Source organism: Lithobates pipiens, unplaced genomic scaffold (assembly GCF_037356315.1).
Source record: "Lithobates pipiens isolate NorthernLeopardFrog02 unplaced genomic scaffold, aLitPip1_a1.2 Scaffold_16, whole genome shotgun sequence".
Taxonomy (NCBI): Eukaryota; Metazoa; Chordata; class Amphibia; order Anura; family Ranidae; genus Lithobates; species Lithobates pipiens.
Genome location: NW_027507748.1, coordinates 72603634 through 72631146, shown reverse-complemented (window position 1 = coordinate 72631146; position 27513 = coordinate 72603634). Strand labels below are relative to the sequence as shown.

Genomic DNA, 27513 nt, shown 5'->3' with positions numbered 1-27513 from the left:
AATGCTGCTGACAGACTCATCCACCTCAGCGATTAGTGTCTGCTACTCCTCTTTGTCAATCCCTCCCCATGGCTTCTGCTCACCCAACAAATACAATTCCAAATACGAACTTACAAAGCCATCCACAAATCTGTCACAACTACTTGATTTACCTAGCCTCAAAATACCAACCAAGCTGCTCTCTTCGTTTCTCCCAAGACCTCCTGTTTTCCAGCTCCCTTGTCACCACCTCCCATGCTCTCCTCCACGACTTTTGCTGAACCTTTCCCATCCTATAGAAATCCCTACCCCAATCTGTCCACCTATTACTTTGTCCACTTTTAGATGATCCCTGAAAACCCTTCTCTTCACAGAAGCCTATTCTACCCCACTTAACTGTACTTTTATTTTCTCCATTACCTTCTCCCCACAGTTATTACCTTTGTATCACTTGACCCTCCCTTCTAGACTGTAAGCTCTAATGAGCAGAGTTTCTTCCTCTATTAAATTGTATTGTAACTGCACGGTCTGCCCTCATGTTCTAAAGCACTATGCAAACTGCTGGCGCTATATAAATCCTGTATAACAATAATCTGGTATTTAGTTTTGGGCAGTGCAAGCAGATGGAAACACAATGCTTTTTTGTGTGTCATGGAAGACCAATGGTCAGCTCTCCATACCTGAGTTCTATTTCTATTTGACTGAAGCAGTCAGTATGGCAAAACCATCAGCAGGAGCGAAACCAAAAATACCAGAGCTGGAAAGACTGATGGGAAGATCTTGTTATCCCAGTCTTAGAGATATTCAAGACGCTAGTGGGAGGCTTAGCCCACAAACCGTCCCCCATAACCATATTATTGTATTTGGATTGACTGAGCTTTTAAAGCCCATTTGAAGTCTCACGCTGTTTTTCTCATTATAATCCTGTATCACCATATGTTGTGTTAGAAATGCCTTAAAATTCCCCTGGTAGAATAATGTTTTCTGCCCGCCTACTATTTTGTTTGTTGGCACAGATACTGTAAGCGATAGCCATAACCCTCAAAGGCCCATATACACCAGATAGCATGCTAAAACATGAGTGCTGGTTTATGTTGTCTAGGGAGAGTTGCACTGCATTTTTAACAATTCTAGTTTATTTTATTTAACTTTATTGAAGTGCAACAAAATGACACTTCATTCAAATCTATGCAACTCTTTTTGTAAAGTGATGGTGTGACATTCAGTGATTTGTGCTGCATAAAAATGAATTAATTTCATTTTTTTTTTAAATCGCCTACTACCACACGTGTATTACATGAACAGGGAACATAGAAAACAATCGTGGCTTGACTGTTAAGGAATATAGGCTTAAAGACCCAACACTATTTAATTATCTTGCCCCAAAAAAAAAAACACGTAGACCAATTGAGCTGGAAAAGGCAAGGCCACAAGCTTTATTATTTCCAACACAATTTCTAATGTAAACACTTAACTAGTGCCAGTCACTGTTAGGGCTTTTTCCTGCGGGCGGACTCTGCCAGCGAATCTGCTCAGTGGAAGATCTGTTCGCTGATCTCCGCTGAGCAGGCAGATGGCAGGTCCCTGCCTGCTCTGCTTACACTGACATTGCCTGCTTTCCTCTACGGGCAGTTGGATGTAAACGGATTGCCTGTTTACATCTGATCTGATTTGATCCACCAGATGGACGGGGAATGGATGCCCCATCCATCTGTTTTTAGTGGATAGGATTGGATTTCGGCAGGTGTAAACAGACACATGTTCTGATCTGGTCCGCCTAAAGGACTAATCGGGTCCACCCGTGAGAAAGAGGCCTTATAATGTGAGCAAACTTGAACATTAACCTAACCAAGTCTCAAGGGCATATCTTTACCAAGAGTGCTGGACAGACATTAGACTGACTCAACTGCCAATCAAGAGCATAGCCCATTAAGGCAACTTGTAACGCTGGCAAGGTCAAAAACCGATGATAAACCAGTGACAAACACCATGTAGAGTGGTGAAGGGCAGGCAACTCTTCACAGTTGCAGTTCCTCAAGGCAACAATGGTTCCCTAGGTGAGGAATTTTATTGCAGTTCAGAAGCTGGCCCCATCACCCGCCCCAAGGTAGCCAATCATTTTGAGTTATTTTACATATTGCACATTTCCATGCCTGTACTTTGCCATGCTCCAATCAGTCAAGGCTCCCTTTCCCTATGGGCTCAAGAGGCCTTCATTGAGTTCAGCCCATGACAATTTATGCAGATCAATGCAGCTCGACGTCTATGAGCTTTGATGCTAAGGGGCGTGACTGACCCAGGTCAGTTAGAGCATACTAGACAGTGTTGTCAATCTCTGTTGCCCACTGGATAGCAAGGATATATTTAGGTACGGCTGTTCGTAAAATGTCTATCCAGCTGAATATGTATTTCTGTAGCTTCAAATTGGCTTTAAAGATGCACCCTCTTTTCCAAAGCATAACTATATAGTGTGTGGAATATCTTTTCTAAAGCCATTATTCTAAGAACTGTTTTCATCAGCTCATATATAATGTTCTACACGGAGAATAATGTCAGTGTTTCTGCTAGAAAGCGGCTGCATAAAAGAATACCAGTTTTTCAGGAGACATGTGCCTTGTGGCAAAGACACTGCTGTGGAGTGGAAAGAGAAAGTTGCTTAACTGACACCAAGATGAGGTATAGATGAGGCTGAAACAATAATAAGAACTTTCCCGACTTCCCTTTTCCAGGTATTATAAAAAAAATCATATGATCTTTGTACAGAAAGTGCTTTTAACATTCAGGATTGTAACATTTTCCAATTAAGATGTGCAAACACACGCACACAATCGCATGGCTCACAGAATAAGCATGCTCAACATGGCAAACTGACGGAAGGAGACAAAAAGGACATTGTGCAGGATTTTTGCATGAAGAGTAGTATCAGATTCCATTATCCACCATCCAAGATTTATATTTGTTAATTCCCAGGAGAATTCATGCCGTCTTGGATGCCAAGGGCCATATTGGGTAATGATTTTGTTCTTTTACCATACTTGTTTCCATAATTTTGTCCAACCCATGTAATTTTTCCTCTCCATTTCCTGTTTGAATACCGGTTGAGAAAAAAAAAAAAAAAAGATCTGCAGAGGAACCCAACCTATCCCTCCTCTAAACAAAACTAGACACAAACAAATTGTGCTGGAGTTGGGCTTTAAAGTGATTGTGTCTTACAAGACTGAATATGCCCATTTATTTTTGAAAAAGCCCTGAAACAGAATGTAATAAAGGCGATATAGGTATCTAAATCTTCCGAGAGATACATGAAAACACATAGAAATGTTTGCCGTGTTCAGCAGCTGTGTGTACTTTCACGCTTGTAAACTTCAAAGGAAAACCATTTCCTCACTTCCTGCACAAAGGAAGTGTTCTTGATGTGTTGTAAGGTGTTTATGTATTAACCTGGCCAATATACTGCATCTTGGTTTTAAAGTGTAATCGTGTCTAATCATACATGAACTATTTGCTTAAAGTGGTTGTAAACCCTTACAACACACTTTGACCTACAGGTAAGCCTAGATTAAGGCTTACCTGTAGGTCCAAGAAATATCTCCTAAACCTATACGGTTTAGAAGATATTTGCCCGAAGACAGGCACCGCCGTAGACAGCGGCTCGCAGGCACACTGATCGTGGCATCTTCAACGACGGAGATGCCGCGCGTGTCGGCTCCCGTGCGCATGCGCGGGAGTGATGTCATCGCGGCTTGGCCGAATGACAGCGGTGGAGATGCGAGACCCCACCGAGAAGATGGATGCGCCAGACTACAGGGGACAGCGGTGACTTCGCTGGCTCCTGTGTCAGGTAAGTGACACATAATGGACTACTATGTGATGCATAGTAGTCCATTATGCTTTGCCTTTGCAGGGAATGAAAGAGGAAGTAAACCCACCAGGGTTTACTTCCTCTTTAATGTGTATCTAAAGTCAAAAATTGACATTAAATATATGCTGGAGAATAAGATTGTCATTTCTTTCATTCTGTTCTTATAAAAATCATGCCAGAGAATCGCATCTTAAATCATGGTCTTTAGATTGGTTGGTACGCTGCATCCTCGCTTCTGAATATTACCCTGCGTAGTCACCCATTTGGAATGAAGCATGGAAAGGGTACTTGCACACGGTTCTGGTGTATGAACACCTGATTGCTGGCAAAGTCGAACTTCAGAACAACCAGCCTGTCATATTTTTTCATGCGATAACTGCTCCCCGCTGGCAGGACACAATAGCACTGCGGGAGGGATTCCCCCCCATCAACGCTGACTGAGCTGATGGAGGAATCAAACCATTTTCTTTCCTTCCACCCATGGTGGAAGGAAAGAAATTTGCATAATCTATGGGCCGCTTTGGTAGAACCCATGGTTATACAGACAGCAGGACAATACAAGGCATTTATTAAAGCAAGACATTTTGCTTAACGGGGTTGTAAACCTTCTGTTTTTTTCACCTTAATGCATCCTATGCATTAAGGTGAAAAACATCTGATGGTTACAGGGCCCCCCAGCCCCCCCGAATTACTTACCCGAGCGCTTGAAAGTCCTGCGTCGAGAACAAGCTGGCTTCTCGGCCCGGTCTTTTAAGCTCTTCATTGTATAGCTTGATAGCAGCGCAGCCATTGGCTTGCACTGCTGTCAATCAAATCCAAATGATGCAGCCGCTGGAGGGTGGGACCGAGACATACAGTCCCCGTCTATGGACGCACAGCGTATGAGACAGAAGCGCGCCCGCAAGGTAATCCCCTCGGGTGAGAGTTTCCTGAGGAGGTTATCTATGGCGGTGAGGAGCCGAGACAGCCGCCATGGGACCCCAGAACAGCAGGATCGGGGCCACTCTGTGCAAAACGAACTGCACAGTGGAGGCAAGTATAACATGTTTGTTATTTAAAAAAACAAAAACAAAAAAATGAACCTGTACAAATCACATTAAGTGACGGATGGGTTGTATTCATACTAAAAGTAACCACTGTGACTTCTAACCTCCTAATTACTTGAGCTCCTTAAGATTTTACCTCCTTCAAGACCAGGCCATTTTTTGGTATTCGGCACTGCGCTACTTTAACTGGTAATTGTGCGGTTATGCAATGCAATGTACCCAAACTAAATTTATATACCGGTATTTTATTTTTTATTTTTTTCACACAAATAGAGCTTTCTTGTGGTGGTATTTGATCACCACTTGGTTTAATTTTTGCAATATAAATGAAAAAATTTGGAAAATTGAGAAAACAAAACAAACAAAAAAACAACCAACTAGGTACATGATTCAGCGCAGGGAAGCCGGTTTGCTGCCACACATGTACGTTCGGAAGTCGGTAAGCGGTTAGGCATGGGGGCACTTCATAGAGAATGGTTTTCCTCTTTTCAGCCACCTGGTTACCAATTTAAAAATGGAAAAGAAGAGCATTAGCACCAGATTCAGCTGTACTCATTACATGGACATTCGTAGCGCCATCGATCTGCTATTCCATATATTTTAGTTGGACAAGTTGTATCTAATCTCTTTAGGTCACATTTATGTTCTTCAATGAGAAACCAGGAATTATACATTTGTGGAACCCAATAGGACTTTAGTCTAAATAAATTCTAGTTTGTATTCTGCCACCTATTCTCTGATACCCCTAACTAAAATCTAGCAGAACCAATTGCCTTCAGAAGTCACCCAATTAGTAAATAGAGTCCGCCTGTGTGTAAATTATTCTCAGTATAAATATAGCTGTTCTGTGAAGTCCTCAGAAGTTTGATAGAGAACATTAGTGAACAAATAGCATCATGAAGGCCAAGGAACACACCAGACAGGTCAGGGATAAAAGTTGTGGATAAGTTTAAAGCAGGGTTACTTTATAAAAAAAAAAAAATATCCCAAGCTTTGAACATCTCACAGAGCACTGTGCAATCTATCATCCAAAAATGGAAAGAGTACAGCACAAGTGAAAACCTACCAAAACATGGCACCTAAACTGACAGGCCGGGCAAGGAGAGCATTATTCAAAGAAGCAGCAAAGAGGCCCATAGTAACTCTGGGGGAGCTGCAAAGAGATATAGCTCAGGTGGGAGAATCTGTCCAAAGGACAACAATTAGTCAGGCATTCCACAAATCTGGGCTTTATAGAAGAGTGGCAAGAAGAAAAAAAAAAAAAAGCCATAAGAAGTCCCGTTTGCAGTTTGCGAGAAGCCATGTGGGGGGACACGGCAAACATGTGGAAGAAGGTGCTCTGGTCAGATGAGACCTAAATTGAACTTTTTTGGCCATGTTGTGGTTATATTTTTCTTCATCAGGGACAGAGAAACTGGTCAGAGCTGATGGGAAGATGGATAGAGTGAAATACAGGGCAATCTTAGAAAAAAACCCTTTAAGAGTCTGCAAAAGACTTGAGACTGGGGCGGAGATTCACCTTCCAGCAGGACAACGACCCTAAACATACAGCCATAGCTACAATTGAATGGTTTAGATAGGGGGGGGGGGGGGGGGGGGGTCGGTAACTCATTGGTCGTGATCCAACCGTCGGTCGTAAGAGGGCGACGGGTAGATCTGGTGTATGCAGTGCCGCCCCCGCTGTCAAAACAATTTCTTCCCGATTCCCGAGTAGATCAGCACACACAAGCAGCCAGCTCTGCAGCACGGCTACACTGACCCCTGTGATCCTCCCCCTTCTAACATGCATCAAGCTGCTTTAGCGTCGTTTGCACCACTTGGTGGGAAAAACCTTTGTAACACAAATGCATACAAAGCCCTACTACTACCATTATGCCTGGTACACACCAAGTATTTTTTCCTTCTGCCAAGCGGGCTGACAAAAAAGAAAAAAAACGGAGAAGCCCGCAAGGAGGTCTCTGTGCGAACTATGCAATGTTAGTACACCGATCCCCCCCCACTGTGTTCTGACAGGGAGACTGCCCTACACCAGTCAGTACTCAAAGCCATTGGCTGATCAGCAGATGTTTTTCTGGCATGGCCGTTCTACAGAAATCAGATGGTCGGCCAGCTTCTGTTGGACAGGCTGCTGTGTGTACCAGGCTTTAGGACCAGCACCAGAATTAATACAGCCAACATGAATTTAAAATTACAGACTGCATGCCACTTTTTTTTTGCCGTTTAAGGCAATTCATGGTTTCTTTGAGGACCCCTTCACTCTTGTCTATAAACTGTATTTGTGTTCCTAATGACTATTATAGGGAGAGTTCTGATGTGAACAACATTGATGTCCTAACTTTTTTTGGTGAGGTATCTAAAACAAAAAGTTTAAGTTAAAGTGGACCTCCAACCTGAAGTGGAAGTTACGCTCATCTGATCCCTCCCCCCCCCCCCTCCGATGCCACAATTGGCACCTTTCAGGGGGGTGCAGATAATCCAGGTATCTGCACCCACTTCCAGGACAAGCTAGCCGCTGATGCCCCCCCCCCCCCCGTTGTGTTCTGGGAAACACACAGTTCCCAGGACACAGCTGGGACCAGTGGAGACGCGCAGCGCGACTCACGCATGTGCAGTAGGGAACCGGGCAGTGAAGCCGCAATGCTTCACTTCCCGATTCCCTGACAGAGGATGGCAGCGGAGAGACGAGCGATTGCTCGTCATCTGCCGCCGACATCGCTGGACCCTGGGACAGGTAAGTGTCAATTTATTAAAAGTCAGCAGCTGCAATATTTGTAGCTGCTGGCTTTTAATATTTTTTTAAAAGGTGCAGCTTCTCTTTAAGGTGCTGCAGCCATTATAAACCAAACCAATGATTATTCATAGGCTTATGCGGGCTGAGAAACAAACATCTCCTGTGAAAACCTTACCCCTCAAAAAACAAAAAAATTCTACTTGCAACTGAAATACCAGCTTTGCTGCTCTTTAATATGATTATTATTATATACGAGAACTCAAAGTCTCAGTGTAGTTACATTATACTTCAAACTAGAGGGAGAACAATGGTGATAGTGAAAACTCTAGAGTCTAATGACCTGCTTCTCTCTTCTGAAGAGCTTCGTCAGGCAGAGACGAGCAGCACAAAGTCAGCAATTGAATCCTAATAAATGCCGGCTGCAGATGCACATCAACCAAGATGGTAGGATAGATTGAGGCCTCCAGCTGACATCTGTTTTGTGATTCAATGCATTTACCGCACCGATCTGCACAGTGCACATTATGCACTTGCTTTTTCAGCAAAACACTCAGAAAAACTACATAAAGGCTTTTATATCAGATGATATATTTATATATGTTTCGACCCTTGATTTACTCTAAGCATGGTTGAAAGAGGGGGGGGGGGGGGGGGGAAAGAAGGTAAAATCAGTGCATTTATATATTGTAATATTAAACAGAGAAACGTGTACATACTGTAAATACATGCATACATACAATAATAAAGCAAAATCAATGGGAAGAGAACATGTTTCAAGTTATAATTGCTATTTATTGCCTCAGTGACAACTGCCCCTTTACTGGGCCACCAGTCAATGGGTGCCACTCTTTATTGACCAAACATCTAATAGTGCCACTCTTCACTGACCGTCAATGTAAGAGGACATATTTCATAGATTGTGGGGGTGTTAATAATTATACACTTTGTCAAATCATTGGGGAGGGGTCTGAACCTTTTTCAGGTTATAACTGCCATTTATGGTTCAAGTGACAACTTGATTAGTTACCAGTCTTATGATGCCATTCTTTGTTAACCACACATCTAATTGTGCCATTCTTCACTGTCCCTCAACATAAGAGGACATTTTCACAGACCGAGGGGTGTCAATTATTCGCTCCAGGCTGTCACATACACTATATGTATAACATACTGATCCCACTAATGTACAATGACCAGTAGATATAATAGGTTTTAGCAAGGGTTCCTCTGGGGTAATAAGGTCAAGGAAGGCTTCAAAAGATACTTCAAAGGCCCATTCCAGGAAAATCAAATAGTCGTTTTTTCAAAGGCTGAGAATTCTACCAGCATGCTTTAGAATACCATGTTTGCCAAAGGTAGAGGTCTCAGTCAGCTTAGATACTTTACATTTCCCAGCAGCTCTTCACAGGTTTATTATTAGAAACAGTGGCTTTCACATTCCGACAGCTAATTTTCATGACTGGATGCTCTCGCAGATTAAAAAGGTAGAACAAGCTTCCATGACTGAGAGCTTCATATCCACCAATCCCCATAAGCCTCTCTAACTCTCAAGGAAGGAGGTAGCTAGGGAAAAATAATTAGGTCCATCAATACTAGTCTTCTTAAATATGCAGCAAATCTTCTTTATAGAGATTTTCACTGCAGGAGAGGAGTAAATCTGCGTGGAAAATGTACAGGTACCAAAAACTGCCTAGTTCTGCCAACAATACAAACTAAGAAGCAAATCTGTTCAGGCGGCCATTTTGTGACATCATCAGAACAGTCGAATGGACACAGCTAAGGAATTTCTTAGTTAGTACTTAACAGGCTGGCTGCATCCATATAAATATTAATGAAGATTTTAAAACACTCGTATTCACAGAGGACAGTTTATAAAAATGGAGGGAAGAAAGAAGTCTGTAACTCAAAAGGATGTGCATCAGAGAGGCATGAAGGTTGTAACTGACTGTATTACCCTTCTATTTTTTTTGTACCTGGTAATAAGTGAATAACTTACTTCCTATCTTTGGGTGGCTACGCTCACTCCTTTCCTGTATCTAAGCAGACAGTCATAGTTGGAACCCAAGCTGCCCTCCTGATTTGGATTACAAACAAATCTAGGAGTGCTCCTAATCTCAGCATGTTACCTGTATAAAAGACACCCGTCCATAGAAGAAATCAATCAGATTCTAATCTCTCCACCATGGCCAAGATCAAAGAGCTGTCCAAGGATGTCGGGGACAAGATTGTAGACCTACACAAGGCTAGAATTGGCTACATGACCATTGCCCCCAAGCAGTTTGATGAGAGGGTGACAGTTGGTGCAATTATTCACAAATGGAAGAGACACAAAATAACAGTCAATTTCCCTCAGTCTGGGGCTCCATGCAAGATCTCACCTCGTGGAGTTTCAATGATCATGAGAACGGTGAAAAATCAGCACAGAACTACACGTGAGAATCTTGTCAACGATCTCAAGGCAGCTGGGACCATAAATAGTCACCAAAAAAAAAAAAAACTATTGGTAACACCCTAGGACTGAAATACTGCAGCGCCCGCAAGGTCCCTCTGCTCAAAAAATAAAAAAGCACATTTACAGGTCCGTCTGAAGTTTACTAATGAACATCTGAATAATAAGGAGGAGAACTGGGTGAAAGTGCTGTGGTCAGATGTAGGGCTGAAACAACTAATCGATTAATCGACAACTAATAGATTATGAAATGAATCTATTACTATTTTCATAATCGATTAATCGGGCAGTAACATAATGGGGTTAAAAATAAAAAATAAAAGAAATTGCTGTAGCTTTTTGTTGAAACTGGATGCCAATGGGTCGACCTCTGGCCATCCCCAATGCTGGCAGATTTCCTGGAACACCCCTGGGTGTAGGGACCAATCCCCCTTGCAGATCTACTGGCGGCTGAGATAATCTGCCTTCCAGTATTCTACTCCCGGGATATGGACTGCCAATGTAATTGGCACATGTCCCTCTGCCCAGGCTAGTATGTGGTTCACCTCCTTTAGAGCTGAATGACTCCTGAAGCTCCACCATCCAGGACTGTAGGGCCAGACGTACTGCCCGTAATTACAGGACATTGATGGGCAGGATCTGTTCGGTCCCTGACCATTTTCCCTGAACTGTAAACCTCTCTAAAGTCGCTCCCCAGCCTGAGAGACTGGCATCTGTCATCTGTACTCTCCAAGTTACCAGGAGAAAGGATTTTCCCTTTCGCAGGTTGTGATCCTGCAACCACCAGTTTAGGCTTAAGCATGCCCGAGGCAATAAGCACATTGGATAATCCAGGGCTTTTCCTCTTCTGATCTAGGCCAACAAGATGTCTTGTTGTAAAGGCCTGGAATAGAACTGGGCATAGGGCACTGCCTCGGAAGATACCATGCTCCCTAGAAAACTCATACAGAGCCGAATGGAGGGTTGCCTGGTGCCCCTTATCTGATGCACCTGAACCTTCAGGGCACAGATCGTTACAGGTTGCAAGAATACTCTTGCTTGAACAGTATCTAGGATCAGACCTAAATACTTCAGACTGAGCTGGTTTCAAGGTTGACTCTTTTTTTCAGTATTTATGATCCAGCCTAAGCCCTACCATACTGTGCATATTATGCTCCGTTCTAGAGCCTGTAATGAGTGATCTCTGAGTAGGAGGTCATCCAGATACTGAAACTGATGTTCCTCTACTGGAAAATGTAGGAACCTCTGATGAGGCTGAAAGATAGGCATGTGTAAATACGCGTCTTTTATATTGATGGAGGCTAGAAAGCCTCCCCTCTGGAGTGAGGCTACTACTGAGCAGACTACATCCAAAAGGACTGTATCAGCAGATACTTGTTCAGTGATCTTAGGTCCAAAATGAGCCTTGTGTCCCCGTTTGGTTTCTAAACTGTAAACAGGTTTGAGTAAAACCCTGTGTCCCTTTTGGATACCGGAACCTCTACATTCACTCCCTTATGCACTAGATGATGTAGTGCCTGAAGCAATAAGTAACCCCCCCCCCCCGCAACTCCAGCTTGTAACCGCAAGATATAATAATTGAGGTGACCCACTCGTCCTAAATTATTGTTCTCCAAATGTCTGCAAAGTGCAGCAGACCTCCCCCCCCCCCCACTCGATGGAGTGGGGGTGTCCTCTCAAAAAGTGGGCTTGGTGCTGGGTTTATAAGAATTTTGGACCCAGGGCTTCTTCTGGCCCTGGCGCCATGTTGGTGGTGGAACCGCCTTGACGCTGAGACATTGGAGGCAGCAGTCCCTGAGGACTTAAACGAGGGACGTCTGGTGCTTTTCTTCACAGGAAGTAGAGAACTCTTCCCTTCAGAAATCTTTTGGATATATTTGTCCAAATGATCACCAAATAAACGTTCCCCATGAGAAGGGAAACCTGCCAATAACTTTTTACAAGGAAGCTCAGCTGACCAGTTCTTAAGCCACAAGAGTCTGTGCATATGTATAGATGAGAGAGCAAAAACGAGAAACCTGCTGTATTGAATCCTTTAAGGTGTCAATAGCAAAATACAGCGCTCAAGAAAGCTCTGTCTTACTTTGAGGCAGATCATCCATCTGGTTAGGCCCATCAGGCCATTTGACCTGATCCTTTACGGACTGGCAGACCAATTCCTGCAACAGCTGGCTGAATAGCTGAACTGGTCAAAGAAAGGGAAGCCTTTAACGACGACTCCATTTTCTTGTCAACGGGGTCTTTCAAGCCTTGTGCGTTATCTACCGGACAAGTTAAGTTCTTGTTTAAGGAAGATACTGCTACATCTATGGCTGGCATGCTCCATTTTTTAACAAACTTTTCATCCATGGGATATAAAAGGGAAAACCTCTTAGGAGGAACAAAGATCCTGTGAGGATGTTCCCAATTAGCATACACCGCCTATTCCAACAGGGGGTGTAGGGGGAAAGCCTGTGCGGCCTAAAGAGGACTCAGGGATCCCAAAGACTACTGCGGGCTCAGTCACCTCTGCAAGTGGCAACTTACAGGCAGAACAAACCTTTTTGGTCAGAGCCAGGATCAAAAGCCTCTGCGACAGAGAGGCCAATATCAACTGGATATCTTCTTGTCCAGATTGCTCAGAAGAAGACTCATCTGCCGGGCCCTCCACAGAGTCCTGAGTTTTAAGCTCTTCCCCATCCTCAACCCATTCCTGCTGCAGAAATGGAGGATCCGGGGAGGGGGCTCTGTCACACTTACTGCTACCCTGCGGGACGGAGGCAATCATGCCAGCAATCCTGTGCTCTAACACAGCTAGGGCCAAGGACAGTTCATCCTTAGTGATAAAGGGTGAAGCAGCAGCGTTGACTGTAGGCACAATACCAGATTGCCTAGAAGCCTCTGGTCTTTCAGGGGATACAACACTAGGTTCATCAGGAACTACTGACGACAATCGGTGTGCCCTTCCCTGCAGTGTTAGTCCCGCTCCGCTTTTTTGAAGGCATTTACCAGCCACAAAAAGGGAGTACTTGGGTGTACTATTAAAACACCTCAGAAGGGTGACCCTTTAATAGGGCTCGCCAAGCACCTATGCAACAATCCTGCTAAGCACCTTTAGCCTGCCAAGCAACACATGGTGACACACGTGACCCGGGTAAGGAAAAAATGTACCGCTTCAAGTGTCTGTTCAAAGCCTGCTCTGTGTCCCACAGCTGCCTTCTGGAAGCACTGCATGCTTAGCCTACACCCCTTAAATAAGCTGGGTGTGCGCCAGTAATGTTCTGTGTGTGTGGTCTTGGTGAACGGGCGTGGCTGTATTCGCATATGACACAAATCCTTGTGCACCCATATAAAAGGCTACTTCACATGCACCATGGCCACCAAACAAACTAAGTACTGCGGCGCTTTTGCGAATGCACATGCGCCATGGTCGCCAAACAACTTCTGACCATAGCGGCACTCTTGTGAATGCACGCGTGCCCTGGTGAACCAAGGCACACCCTTGTACGCCATCATACAGGTAAAAAAACAGCCAGACACAAGCAAAAAAAAAAAAAAGTACACTTTGCAAACACCCACAGCTAGCCCAAAAATGCCCGTCTGGTCACTGCACACAGGTGTCCAGCCTCAAGCTAGCTTGACTGATTGTTACATCCACTGGGAAACCCCACAATAATAAGTAAAGGGGTTTAACTTGCCCATCCAGGCCCAGTGCAGCTTAGAAACTAAGAGCCCAATCTTCCCCCTTCACAGCAGGTTCCTGTCACTTGAGGACCTTCAAGGACTGGGTACCCTTTTCATGTTTAGGGCCCACTCCCTTGGACCTGTACAGCACCCTGCAGGAACGCCTTAGAGCTGTGGTGTCCAGGATTCCACTTCGCAGGGACAAGTGCCCAGAGGCCGTATTACAGGAAAAACATTGCAGGATCTTGAGTCTTCTTTACGAGTCTCGGGTACCATTTATCTAAGCATATAAAGCCTGTGTCAAATAGATCCGATCAGTCAATCCCTTGATTCATTTAAGAACTGTATGTGGGACTAGAGACCTGGAGTTCAGAGAGCTCAGACAACCCGTGCCATCCACCTTGCAGACACTGGTAAAAAACAGAAGAGCTTCCTGTATGGGATGGGGTTATATAGGGGATCACTTCACTTAGGAGTGGGACAAAATCCCTCCTAAGGTGTGTGCAAACCTGGTGGCCAACTACAAGAAACATCTGACCTCTGATTGCCAACAAGGGTTTTGCCATCAAGTACTGTACTAAGTCATGTTTTGCGAAGGGGTCAAATACTTATTTCACTCATTAAAATGAAAATACATTTATAACGTTTTTGGAAATGTGTTGTTCTAGATTTATTTTTGTTGTTATTCTGTCGCTCACTGTTAAAATAAACCTACCATTTAAATTATAGACTGATCATTTCTTGGCCAAGCGTACAAAATCACCAGGGGATCAAATATTTTTTCCCTCATTTTTTATGTGACAAAGGTAAATTAAATGTAAAAAATACATAAATAACACTCTAAATACATATAGCAGTATGTGATGAAAATGTATTAAAATGTAATTTTGACGAAACATGTAGGGTGAGGCCTATGGGAAGTGACTTCATCCCATAGAGAGGTGCCTGCTCACAGCCAGCACGGCTTAAAGATTCAGGTTTCATTCCTTACTGTCCGGAGAGACACTTGATCCAGATAAGTATAATACAAATAAAGGGTTTTACGCCATGGAGCCTTTGTTCTTTGTGTTCTCCCAGTATTTTCCTGAGATTTAATGGGAACCTGAAATAAGATAAGATATCTTTTGTTCTGGAAGAGAGGTGATCCCATGGAGTACTGTGCTTTAAGCGAGAGAAGACCTACCTGGTCATTGCCTCTAGTGAGTTATTAAAGTGGATGGTGGAGGACTCACAGGGGTGTGTGCACTTTGAATTTGGAGTGTTATATTTATTAGTTTTTGAATATTTATTTTATGTATTTCACATACAAGTTTGGTGTACATATATATATTTTTTACATAACAAATAAAGTATTGATCACAGACACTATCGCATATTTATATAAAACAGAAAAGTATCTTAGCAGCACCTTGTACTAGGAAATTCTCTGTGGAGCCGACATATCTGCCATCTAAATTGGTGACCTATGACTAAATAAAAGTAATAACTGTACAATCTACCAATCTTGTGGATATGTAGTATTCAGCTAAAGATGCTAAGCATATAATCTGTATTCCTCTTCTGTGTCCTTAGTATAGCCATTCCCAAACATAGTTCCATAGAATCTCAGGGTTCTTATTGAAGTTACTAGGGGTTCCTGGAGCTGTGGCTGACTGTCCTATCTTTTGATGGTGTCTACATAGTTCTGGAGCCAATGCTACTTTGCAGAGCCAGAGGAAACACAACAGTTTTGGTAGCTGTCTGTAAGGTTGGCCATTCCGACCACTGCCAGTCCCATGACCTTTCACTAGGGGCATTTTTTCCCAGTGACCCCAATAAATTGGTTTTAACGTGGGCTTCTCGAGAAATGAAAATTATTTCAAGACAAAAAGGTTGGGAAGGTTTGCCTTAGTAGCTAAAGAAGAAGGAATGCACAAGGCAAAGTAATATTACTTCCACTACAAGGCATCATGAGGCAAATGAAAGAACATGCGTGGCAAGTAGGGTTGCACCGATATTACTTTTTTAAGACCGAGTACAAGTACCGATACACCACCCCCCCCCCAGTACTCGCAGATACCGATACTTTTTTTAATGTCATGCGACAGTGGCACTAGTATGCAGCCCTGATGATGCTTTGACCATGTCAGTCGTTTATTTTCATGGTGTCAGTGTGTTTTTTATATTTTTTATTATTTTTACAATTTAAACTTTCAAATATTATAATTCTTTACATTTTTATTTTTTATCAGCCCTGTTGGAGGGTGCTGGTGAGATATCAGGGGTCTTAGCAGGCCCCTGACATCTCCCTTTTGAGACAGGGAAAAAGACACAGATGCCCCAGTTGCACTGGAGAAGAATGTACAGGGGCATGTACAGGGGCTTCTCTCCATTCATAAACTGAAGCATCGTAAACACAGTTTACAATGCTCAGTTATGACCGCCGAGTCAGTTCATTCAGAAAAGGAAGGATCCGGTAAATAACAGATTTACAGTCTCCTTCCTCCTGACAGATAGAGGACAGAGGAGGACCCGAGCACTGGGGGGGGGGGGAGTAGAGTGGAGCGGAGGGGGCGAAGCAGAGCACAGAGAGGAGACAGGAGCGGAGCACAAAGGGGGACTGGAGGAGGATACAGGTAAGGTCAGGAGTGATAGGTGTGGCGGTGGGGGCAGTTACAAGCACCGATCCCCCTGTATAGATTACGATAAAGCAGCTGAAAGCTTCGGGGGGCAGAGGAAAAGCGGCTGTCAGCTATTTGATTAAAATCTATACAGGGAGAATGGTGCTTGTAACTCCCCCACGGATCCCTCTTGACTGTCCAGGTATCGAATGAAGCATCGGAGCATTTGCCTGAGTACAAGTACTTAGGCAAATGCTCGGTATCGGCACAGATACTAGTATTGCTATTGGTGCAACCCTAGTGGCAAGAATGAAAAATAACTGTAAACTTTTGACACCTACTGACCCCCATACTTGAAATGAAGTTATGGGCTATGCATAGTTGTATTTAACACAGGCACATACCTCCTGGCAGTACTGCAGGATTCCTTCTTTGGTCCCGATGCAGGACTTTGTTCCAGAGGGGTCGTTTTCCCATTTTCCAGTCTGAACATTCATGTGCATGTTAAGCTTGCCGCAGAACATTGCAATCTGTGGCTCTGCTAGCAATCCAGCGTTCCCATCAGAAGGGACCTAGTGAAAAAAAAAAGGAAACACGTTACTACAGCACTAGAAACGAAAAAAAATGATGACTGTATTTATGCAATTTGTGGTTTAGCTGCGCTTATTTTTATACTAGAAAGTGCACACATCAGTAGAGAAGGGGGCCAGAAGTTGATGGGTGGCAGAGAAGAAGTCTGGCCTGGCAGTGTGCCATTGTTCTGGAGTGACCCCGGACATTTTCTCCATGCCGGGAGATCTTATTATTTCAGCAGTCTACAACTCAACATCTGGATGATTAATAACTGCAGTATTCCCACAATGACTCCAACTAAAAAAAAGTGAACAATCTGTGCGTCTCACGTGGCGATGAGAATTGTCACATAGGTAGCCCAATGAAACATGCTGATGGAGCATATAAAACGTGCCTGATGTGTTTACATTTAGCATGTAATAGCACTGCCATGCAAAGGCCATTGCAACATACAAGGACACTGCTACTAGACATGGGCCAAGCATTCACACTAATTAGTATGGATAAATAAAAGCAATGCACAGACTAATCTCAGAATGACCATAAAAGGGAAACAAATAAAAAAGCTGATCGGCTGGTGCTAAGTGGGCTGAAGACAGAAAAGCCCTTTAAAGAACAGGGACTTTATAAGAACATCCTGCAGAGAATCAGTGACAGTTGAGCTTATAATCCTTTGCAGCTCATTACCTATGATGTAACACATCACATTTACAAAACAAGGGGAAGAATCATCTACTCTCACATGGACATGTTCTAAAATGGAGATTTTCTGGTTGATAAAGAGCGCCTCCAGTGGTCGCAGATCATTATTGCTTTGCTAGGGCATTTTTCACCATATTATGGATCAATTGCCTCCTTTAATGGAAAAACCAAGAATGTGATATACTAATTAAGCCTAAATCTTTACCCAATCCATACAAGAATCTGATGATTCCATCAGGAATTATTATTACTGTGTCAGCATACGTATCTACTTGCTCCCTTATTTAGCATTACTTATTTTAAGTCTGACTGTCCAGCTTGAAGTAAAACTCCAGGCACTGCCAGTCAAATACAGTTGCTTACATTTAAATTGTTAATAAACCCACAACAGTAACATCAATCTGTATATGCAGTAAAGCACGCTTGTTATATTCACTGTGGAACCCAAGAGGTCAAGTCTCTGCACCTTAACATCCCCCCTTCTTTCACTGTCCCCATTCTGCTTATAGTACAGAGCCCTGGGGACAGGCTGCACATGCTCAGTTCAGTGTGTATTGCTAGAGAGATTATTTTTTTCTTGGGAGAGTGCATGTGATCAGCACAGGGCCAATCAGCACTGTCCAGACAGAGGGTCAGGAGGCCTGCAGCCTCATAGGACAATCTGAGAAAACAAAAACTCCTCCTCCAAACTTTAACCAGACAATGATAGAAGTCACAAGACTGCTATATACGGTTAATGAGAAAAGGTATGTAGTAGTTTATATTTATTAAAATAATTGCAAGTTCTGTGTACTATGGGAGACCCAATATAGTGAATGCAGGGTGATGGGTTAACAACACTTTAAAGAGACGCCGATAAACACAGAGCATTAGCATTAACATGTGTCTATATCTGGCTGAGCTTTATACCTCTACTCCAGGCTCCACATTCCCCTAAAGGTCCCCAATGCTGTACTTTATGTTTTTTTTGTTTTGTTTTTTTAACTCATCTTTACAAAGCTGGTCCCTTCATGCTGCAGGGTCCTCATCCACCTTGCCTCTTCTCCTAACAGGTTTTCCCCACTCAGGGCTGGTGCTAGCATAAGGCTGCTTGGGGTGCTGGGGAGGGGGGTTATGGGTGAGAAATCCAAATGCCCAGCCAGTTGCTGGGGATTCTGATTTTTAACTAGTTCAGCCATCTGCCTGTGCCCATTTTGCTCAGCCAGCATACAGCTTGAAAGTGATCCGGCAGCTGAATGAATAGATGACGATCACTTTCACAGAGTGGGCAAGGAAGTTTTAGTTTGCTTCACCTGCCAGCTGCATAAGCCCCAGAATGCATAAATCTGCCCCCCATTACACACTGCATTGTGTGGCATTGTGGAGTGGAGAGGGAGTGATGGGGCAGCAAAATACACCTTCTCTTGTGTAGATAAAAATCACTGCACCGGCCCTGTCTTTAGTGATGTGGGAACTGGCGCTGACATGATGCGGTCAGATCTCCTCTTTGCACTAGAACACTGGGAATGAAAGTGGTTGTAAACCCTTACAACAAACTTTGACCTATAGGTAAGCCTAGATTAAGGCTTACCTTTGGGTCCAAGACATATCTCCTAAACCTACACGGTTTAGGAGATATTTGCCGAAAGACAGGCACCGCTGTCTACGGTGCATGCGCCGTAGACAGCGGCGGCGGCAGGCGCACTGAGCGCGCCGCCAATGGCGATATGCCGCACGGGGTGGCTTCCGTGCGCATGCGCGGGAGTGACGTCATTGCGGCTTCGCCGAATGACAGCGGCGGAGCAGCGAGACCCACCGAGAAGATGGATGCGCTGGACTATGGGGACAGCGGTGACTTCGCTGGCTCCTGTGTCAGGTAAGTGACACATAATGGACTACTATGCGATGCATAGTAGTCCATTATGCTTTACCTTTGCAGGGAATGAAAGAGGAAGTAAACTCATCAGGGTTTACTTCCTCTTGAAGGGCATGTGGTGATTTCCGCCTCAGGGGGTAAGGCAATGGTAGCACGTCTTCACAGTAGAGTCTTTAATCTTCGGAGTTTAGTGACACTGGGTGTCATTCAATCCGGAAGACAGAGGACATCTTGTGGTCAAGAAAGTGTATTGCAGGGACAGCTAATGATTGAAGGTAAATATTGCAGTCAGAATTGCATTTTTATTTTTGAAACTGCCTGATGGACTAAAATTAAATTAAGCCTCTGGTTGGACAATAACATGGTTGTCAACCCTTACATATACCCAGTAAAGTAGCTAGCTTCAGGTGATACAAAGCGATGGAAAAAAACTCCTCCTGCATAAGATGTACCTGTTTATCTGCAGCCTCTCTTCTCTACAGTGTTCAAACACACAGTTCAAAGGCTTTTTCTCAGCATCAGAAGGCAGGGGGCAAGGATCTGATGTCCCACACTGCACAACATAAAGAGAGCTCAGTATAACTTGAGCTCTGCATGGGCAGAACGCACACCCCCCTACACAGTCTCATAGAGAAACATGCACAGCTAATGCGGTGTGCTGGAGGGGGAGCGGGACAGCACATGGTGTTGAGTAAAGACTATCAGAAGTGACTCATGCCAGGGAAGAGAGAAGATTAGAGAAGTACACACTATAGAGTGATACACTTTGTTCATTTTTTTTTTTTTATTTCAAAAGTTTACAACCACTTAGACCGATTTTGTCCTGGCTACCATGTTATGTAGTAAGATATGGGCTGGAGGATGGAACCACAACCTATTTTAGAATCTTCTGCATTTGACACTTCCAGGAGTGTCAAATACTTGTGTACACTGGAAGTGTCAAATGCAGAAGATTCTAAAATAGGTTGTGGTTCCATCCTCCAGCCCATATGTTACTACATAACATGGTAGCCAGGACAAAATAGTTCTAAGTGGTTGTAAACCTTTGAAATAAAAAAAAGAAAAAATGAACAAAGCATATTGCTCTATAGTGCTGAGCACTGAGGTTCCATCTCCAACCTCAATAGAGAACATGTGGTCATGAAGGGGCTGCAGGATACAACTAAAGAGTGAGGCGAAAGGACAAAAGCATCTAATACTGGAACCTCTGAATCCTGATAGAAGCTGAAGCACTTCAATGCACTGAAGGAATGAGACACGGGTTGCTGGAAAGGCAAGTATAAAACTTGTTCTTTCTCAGGAAACTGCTTGAGGATTTTTTATTTTTTTTCCCCGCAATGACAGTACATGATTTTATCAGCCGACAGCTGAGATTATTTAAAGCAATTTCTGAAACTCTGTGGCCTTTCCTAAGCAAACCTGCCATCTCTGAATACACAAAACCCTAAAGCATTGCCCCAACCTTTTCCAGGTATGCTAATGTATTTTTCACATTAGTCTTTCAGCCAAACTTCCCGGGCAGACAGGAAAATAAATAAATTGAATCATTCTAAAGAAAAGGAGAAAGGTTATTATTCACATTTTCACCTCCACACAGGCGGGAAAATCATAATACAGTCTGCTCGCTGTCTACGGGCTCACAATATTATGTTAATGCCGACTCCCACCGTACTATATATTCCATTTTCCACGGCTGTCCCGCTGAGCCAATTCAAAGAGTACAACATGAACACCGTATGTAATCCAAGTTTAAGAGTATTACAATTTCATATTTAAAAAATTGTTCAACGTACATTTTCTTTTTCATACATCATGGGACACAGAGTGAGGATAATATTCATTACCTGCTGGGTTATACTTCATCATTAGGTGAACAGACACTGGCAGACCAAAGGTCTTCAGACAGGAAGTGATCTCCTATATAACCCCTCCCATACAGGAAGTACTTTCATTTTTTTTCTCTTCTGGGATGGGACTGTTGGTTTGAGCTCTCTGAGCTCCAGGTCTCTAGTCCCACAAATGGTTCCAAAAACGAATCAAGGGATTGACTGATCAGATCCATTTGACACAGGCTTTTATGCTTGGATACATGGTACTCGAGCCTTGCAAAGAAGGTTCAAGATCCTGCAAGGTTTTGCCTGTAAGGTGGCCTCCGAGCGCTGGACCCGGCAGAGTGGAAATCCTGGACACTACAGTGCTAAGGCATTTCCTGCAGGGTGCTGTACAGATCCAAGGGAGTGGATCCTAAACGGGAAAGGGTGCCCAGTCCTTGAAGGTCCACGTGACAGGAACCCGCCATGAAGGGTGAAGATTGGGCCCTTAGCTTCTAAGTGGCCCTGCTCCTGGACGGGTAAGTGAAACCACTTTATTATTGTGGGGTGTCCCAGAGAATGTAACAATCAGTCAAGCTAGCAAAAGGCTGGACACCTGACCATAGAGGGACATGTGACCAAACAGGGGAGTTCTGGGCTAGCTGTGGGTGTTTGCAAAGTGTACTTTTTTTGCTTGCGTTTGGCTTTTTTTTTTACCTGTATGACGACGCGCGAAGGTGCGCCATTTCGCCTTGGTTCGCTATCGCGCATGTGCGTTCACAAGAGTGCCACTGGGGTCAGCAGTTTGGCGGGCCGTGGCGCATGCGGTTTTGTTGCACATGCGCCATAGCTTTTATCTGGATGCACAAAGATTTACGTCATGCGCAAATACAGTCACGCCCGCTCGCAGGGACTGCTCACATATGCGTAGAACGTTCCGGTGCACAGCCAGCTTATTTAAGTTGTGCAGGTCAATAATGTGGTGCTTGGCCTGCACAGGCCAAGTAGAGCAGGCTCTGAACAGACACTTTCAGTGGTTAATTTTTCCTTACCCGAGTCACGTGAGTCACCAGGTATTGCTTGGCAAGCTAAAGGTACTTTGCAACTATCCTGCTAAGGGACTTGGTGAGCCCTATTAAAAGGGTCTCCCTTCTAAGGTGTTTTAACTACACCCAAGTAATCTGTTTGCGGCATTGAATGGCTTCCAAAAAGAGGAGTGGGACTAACACCATAGGGAAGAGCACACCTATGTCATCAGTAGTCCCTGATGAACCTAGTCATATCCCTAGTGCTGTATTCCCTGAAAGACCAGCGGGGCTCCCAGGCAATCTGAGCCACTGTGCCTATCTGGTATTGTGCCTATAGTCAACGCTGCTGCTTCATCCTTTATCACTAGGGATTTACTGTCCTCGGCACAGGGTTTTACTCAAACCCGTTTATGGTTCAGAAACTAAAACAAGGACACAAGGCCCATTTGGGACTTAAGGTTCCTGAACAAGTATCTATTGATACAGTCCTTTCTGATGGAGTGTCTACTCACTAGTAACCTCACTCCAGATGGGAGACGTTTTAGCCTCCATTGATATAATGGACGCATACTTACACATACCTATCTTTCGGCCTCATCAGAGGTTCCTACGTTTTGCAGTAGAGGAACGTAATTTTCAGTTGGTGGCTCTACCCTTCAGGCTTGCTACAGCTCCCCGGGTGTTCACAAATGTCCTAGCACCAGTACTGGGTCTTTCAAGGGCCCAAGGGAGCCTGGTGCTCGGATATGAGGACGACCTGCTGCTCAGAGATCACTCAGTACAGGCTCTAGAACAGAGCATAATATACACAATGAGGTATTTGAAAAGCTTAGGCTGGATCATAAATCCTTGAGACCAGCCTTGGGACCAGCTCAAATTCTGATTCTAAACATGGCCCAAGCAAGAGTATTCTTGCCACCTGTAAGGATCTGTGCCCTGAATGATCAGGTGCATCAGATAAGGGGCACCAGACAACCCTCCATTAAGCTCTTTATGAGTCTTCTAGGGAGGATGGTATAATCCTTTGAGGCAGTGCCCTATGCCCAGTTCCATTTCAGGCCTTTACAACAAGACATAATGTTGGTTTTCGAACAAAGGAAGAAAAGCCCTGGATTATCCAATGTGCTTATCTCCTCAGGCATGCTTTAGCCTAAACTGGTGGTTGCAGGATCAGAACCTGCGAAAGGGATAATTCATTTCTCCCAGTAACTTAGAGAGAACTGACTACAGATGCCAGTCTCTCAGGCTGGGGAGTGACCTGGACAGTATGTCTGCCTCTGCAGTCTTGGAAGGTGGAAAGCAAAAAAGCTATTCCTATGTGTCATTCCATCATAGTAATACAAACAGCAATTTTAGTGAAAGGCAATTTTTGTAAGGAAGCCTGCTATAATACTTATACATAGTTTAGATAACGTGATTTTTACAAGAAAAGTAGAGTCAAGCTTTAAAGATAAAGATTACTCAAATTTAAAGACTAACTCCACTTTTGTTGAGAATAAAATAAAAAAAAATCCCCTCTAGACGATCTATGTACATTGCAGGGATTTTAACAAACTTTGTTGCAGATTCCTACCTTTTGTTATTCTGAAGAAATAGCTGTTTGTATCTATGTACAAAGTGAATGTGAATGTGAGTGACTTATCAATTATTGATCAGCTGCTGCATGTGCAGGTCTCTGGGGAAAGCGGCAGGGTCTGCAACCCTTTGGAGTACCTCACTAAAAATGAAATTTGTGTTGCGGAGGATGCCAAAAATTGGACTTGTATCTTAGTGCAGATATCTGCGAGAATTAGTAAACCAATCACACAAGCAAGAAATTACATTTCTGTGGGGGGGAGGAGATTCCGCTACATTATTTGTGATAATGGAGATTCCCTTTAATTAACAATGCTCCTAACACACATCAACACCAGTCATAGCTTTTAATATAATAGGTTACGAATCTAAAAATCTCTATGATCATTAAAAAATAAAACAAAATTCAGAATTTCTTCACAGTCAAGGTTCAATCCTTCAATGGCTACTGGAACATAAATGTACAGGGTAAAATGTAGCCGGTTAATCCAATTGTACATTTTGATGTGTTCTTCACCCGGATAGGAGAGTATATGACAATGCCTACCAACAATGCATGATTGTCACTTGAAAAGCACATGCTCAGGGGAGATAGCGGGAAGAAATAGTTCATTAACCACTTGCCGCCCGCCATATAGCAAAATGATGGTGGCAAAGTGGTTGTAATGTCTTGACCGGACGTCATATGACGTGATCAGGATATTAAGCCGATGCGCGCCCCATCGCGGCGATCGTTGTTGCGGGGTGTCAGTCTGACACCCCGCAACTACGATCTCGGTAAAGAGTCTGACAGAGACTCTTTACCATGTGATCAGCCATGTCCAATCATGGCTGATCACAGTCTAAATAGGAAGAGCCGGTGATCGGCTTTTCCTCACTCGCATCTTTCAGATGTGAGTAGAGGAGAGCCGATCGGCTGCTCCTCTGACGGGGGGGGGTCTGTGCTGATCGATTATCAGCACAGCCCCCCCGAGGATGCCCACACTGGACCACCAGGGACACCCAGCAACAGGTAATCAATGCCCATAATGGATGCCAATCAGTGCCCACAATGGGCATCACTGATTGGCATGCATTATTGTTTGGCACCAATTGGCATCCATCCCTATACAGTACTGTACACTACAATGCCCATCCGTGCCGCCTATCAGTGCCCATCCATGCCGCCTATCAGTGCCCATCCATGCCGCCTATCCGTGCCACCCATCCATGCCAATCCGTGCCACCTATCAGTGCCTATTTGTGCCATCTATCAGTGTCTGTGTCGCATATCAGTGTCATCTATCAGTGCCACTTCATTGATGCCACATCATTGGTGCCCATCAGTGCCGCCTTATCAGTGCCAGTCACTGCGGCCCCGTCAGTACCCATCAGTGAAGGAGAAAACTTATTTACAAAGTTTTGTAACTGAAACAAAAAAATTATTTTTTCAAAATTTTCAGCATTTTTTTATTTGTTTAGCAGAAAATAAAAATCCCAGAGGCGATCAAATACCACCAAAAGAAAGCTCTATTTGTGGGAACAAAATTATAAAAATGTAGCTTGGGTACGGTGTAGCATGACCGCACAATTGCCATTCAAGTTGCGACAGCGCTGAAAGCTCAAAATTCGTCTGGGCAGGAAGGTGTATAAGTGCCTGGTATTGAAGTGGTTAAATTATATGTGGGACTGATGAACACAATGGCAACTTTCACTCTTCAGTATGTGGATAAACTGTCCTTCTATACTGAGTATAGGAATGTTAAGCCCCAACCAGATTGCAATGTGGGAAACCATGCATGCGCTAAACATTGAGCACTCTCCGCCAAAGCTTTATTTATCAGCACTGTTTATTCATTAATATGTACTTTGTTGGAAATCACACTTTGTTTTACCGCCATCTGTTCCCATTTCTTATCAGTCTCCAGCTTGCTGGAATGACGATCAATCTTCTTTATGTTGACGTTTAATCTACATAAATTCTGTGAGTTTATGATTTAGTCCACTTGTCATCTGCTGTTTTGACGTACTTGTAAAAAATTAATTCAAAGAGCTTTTCAAAGAGACTTATGTACCATTTAACCCATTGTTTGATGGTTCAAGCGCAGTTTGCTAAGCAGCGATCTGCTGGGCAAACGTTCTATACACCAAGGACGGAGCCGTGTATATTTGCAAGCTCAGCATCGTTAATCATGCCAGCGGCGTTTGACAGCTGGCCTCATTAAACACACACACATACACAAAAAGTATAAAGTTCTTGGCTCGAGTCGTAGTACAAATCCATACCTCTCTAGAGCTGATATGTAGAAATGACGGCTCGATGTTAACAAGAACAGTGCTATTTATAGTAAGAGCATACATTAAAGGGGTGTACAGTTTTTCGCAAAAGTTTACATACATATGTAAAAGATCAGTTTGATTTAAAGCTCATGTCCTGAGAACAATGAAACCCAGGTAATTTTTCCTCCCTCTCTCCAATATTATTTAGTATTATTCCAGGATAAAGCTTTAACGGAGCTCCAACATCCAAACGTTGTGCCAATCCATCAAGGCTGAAATTCAGCCACTGTGAGCTCAGATTGCAAGGAGACATCAAGGAAAGTTGGGGTTGTTCCTACAATTACAGTACTAAGATTGATCAAGTGGTTATAATTAAAGATTGTTTGTCTGGGGGGGGCAAGTGTTTTACATCCTCCGCTCTCCCAGAAAGTGGCGTTCCAACATGCCCCAACAGTGGACAGTGCCATGGCATCATCACGTCCAATGAAGGGCTATGGACCCTTTTTTTGGTTTAGATCATGTCAAGACTCTAAACCAGGGGTATCCAAACTTTCTAAACAAAGGGCCAGTTTACTATCCTTCAGACTTTAGAGGAGCTGGACTGTGGCCAGTGGGAGTAGAAAATCTCCTGACGTCAACAATCATTCATTGGTGTCCATGAGAATAATACCCCATTATTGATGTCAGTAGATAAATATTGTCCAATCATTGGTGTCAGTGGGAGGATTCAGCTCAAATCGTTGGTATAAGTAGGAGGAATAGCGCCCAATTGTTGGTGTCAGCAGAAGTAATGGTTCCCCATTGTTGTCAGTAGAAAGAATAGTCCCAAACTGTTGGTGTCAGGAATTATGCCCCACTGTTAATGTCAGTGGGAGATATAGTGCCCCAAGGGCCAGATAAAGGCAAGCAATGGGCTGAAGTTTGGAGACCATTGCTCTATACCACTGGAACATAAGGGAGTAGATACTACGGGGACCGATCTAGTTGCAGGGGAGGAGCGGAGAATCGGGTAAGTATATCATCTTTTTTTATTCCCAAAATAATAATAAAGCTCTCGCAGTGCAGGCACAGCCCCACTTCAAGGGATCATTTTCTGGTTGCCCGGAGTTTCAAGATAACCATGTCACTTAGGAAAAACACAGTAAAGACTTACATCAATATCTATAAATCAAGGGCTGGTGGCAACCTGCACGAAAATCCTTGCAGTGCAAACACATTATCTAGAGGGGATGTTCATTTCTCCCAAAAACTTAAAATTTGTGTTAAGGGATAAGATGCACAGGAGCCATTGTCAATATAAACAAGTAAACACATTACGGTAGTCTTCCTTATCCGTTTGCCTTCCATCAGCGATAGGTATTATAAAACCGGAAAATTGTA

General features: G+C 43.7%; 1 protein-coding gene across 4 annotated transcripts in view; it reads right to left on the bottom strand.

Annotated features, from left to right (window-relative positions):
• Positions 1–27513, bottom strand: part of APP (amyloid beta precursor protein) — a 349255-nt gene that overhangs the window by 233897 nt on the left and 87845 nt on the right. For all 4 annotated transcript variants that reach the window (XM_077480033.1, XM_077480032.1, XM_077480035.1 and 1 more), the window contains exon 2: positions 16735–16902. In XM_077480033.1, coding sequence (XP_077336159.1) covers positions 16735–16902 — 168 coding nt within the window. The remainder of the gene's footprint in view (positions 1–16734; positions 16903–27513) is intronic.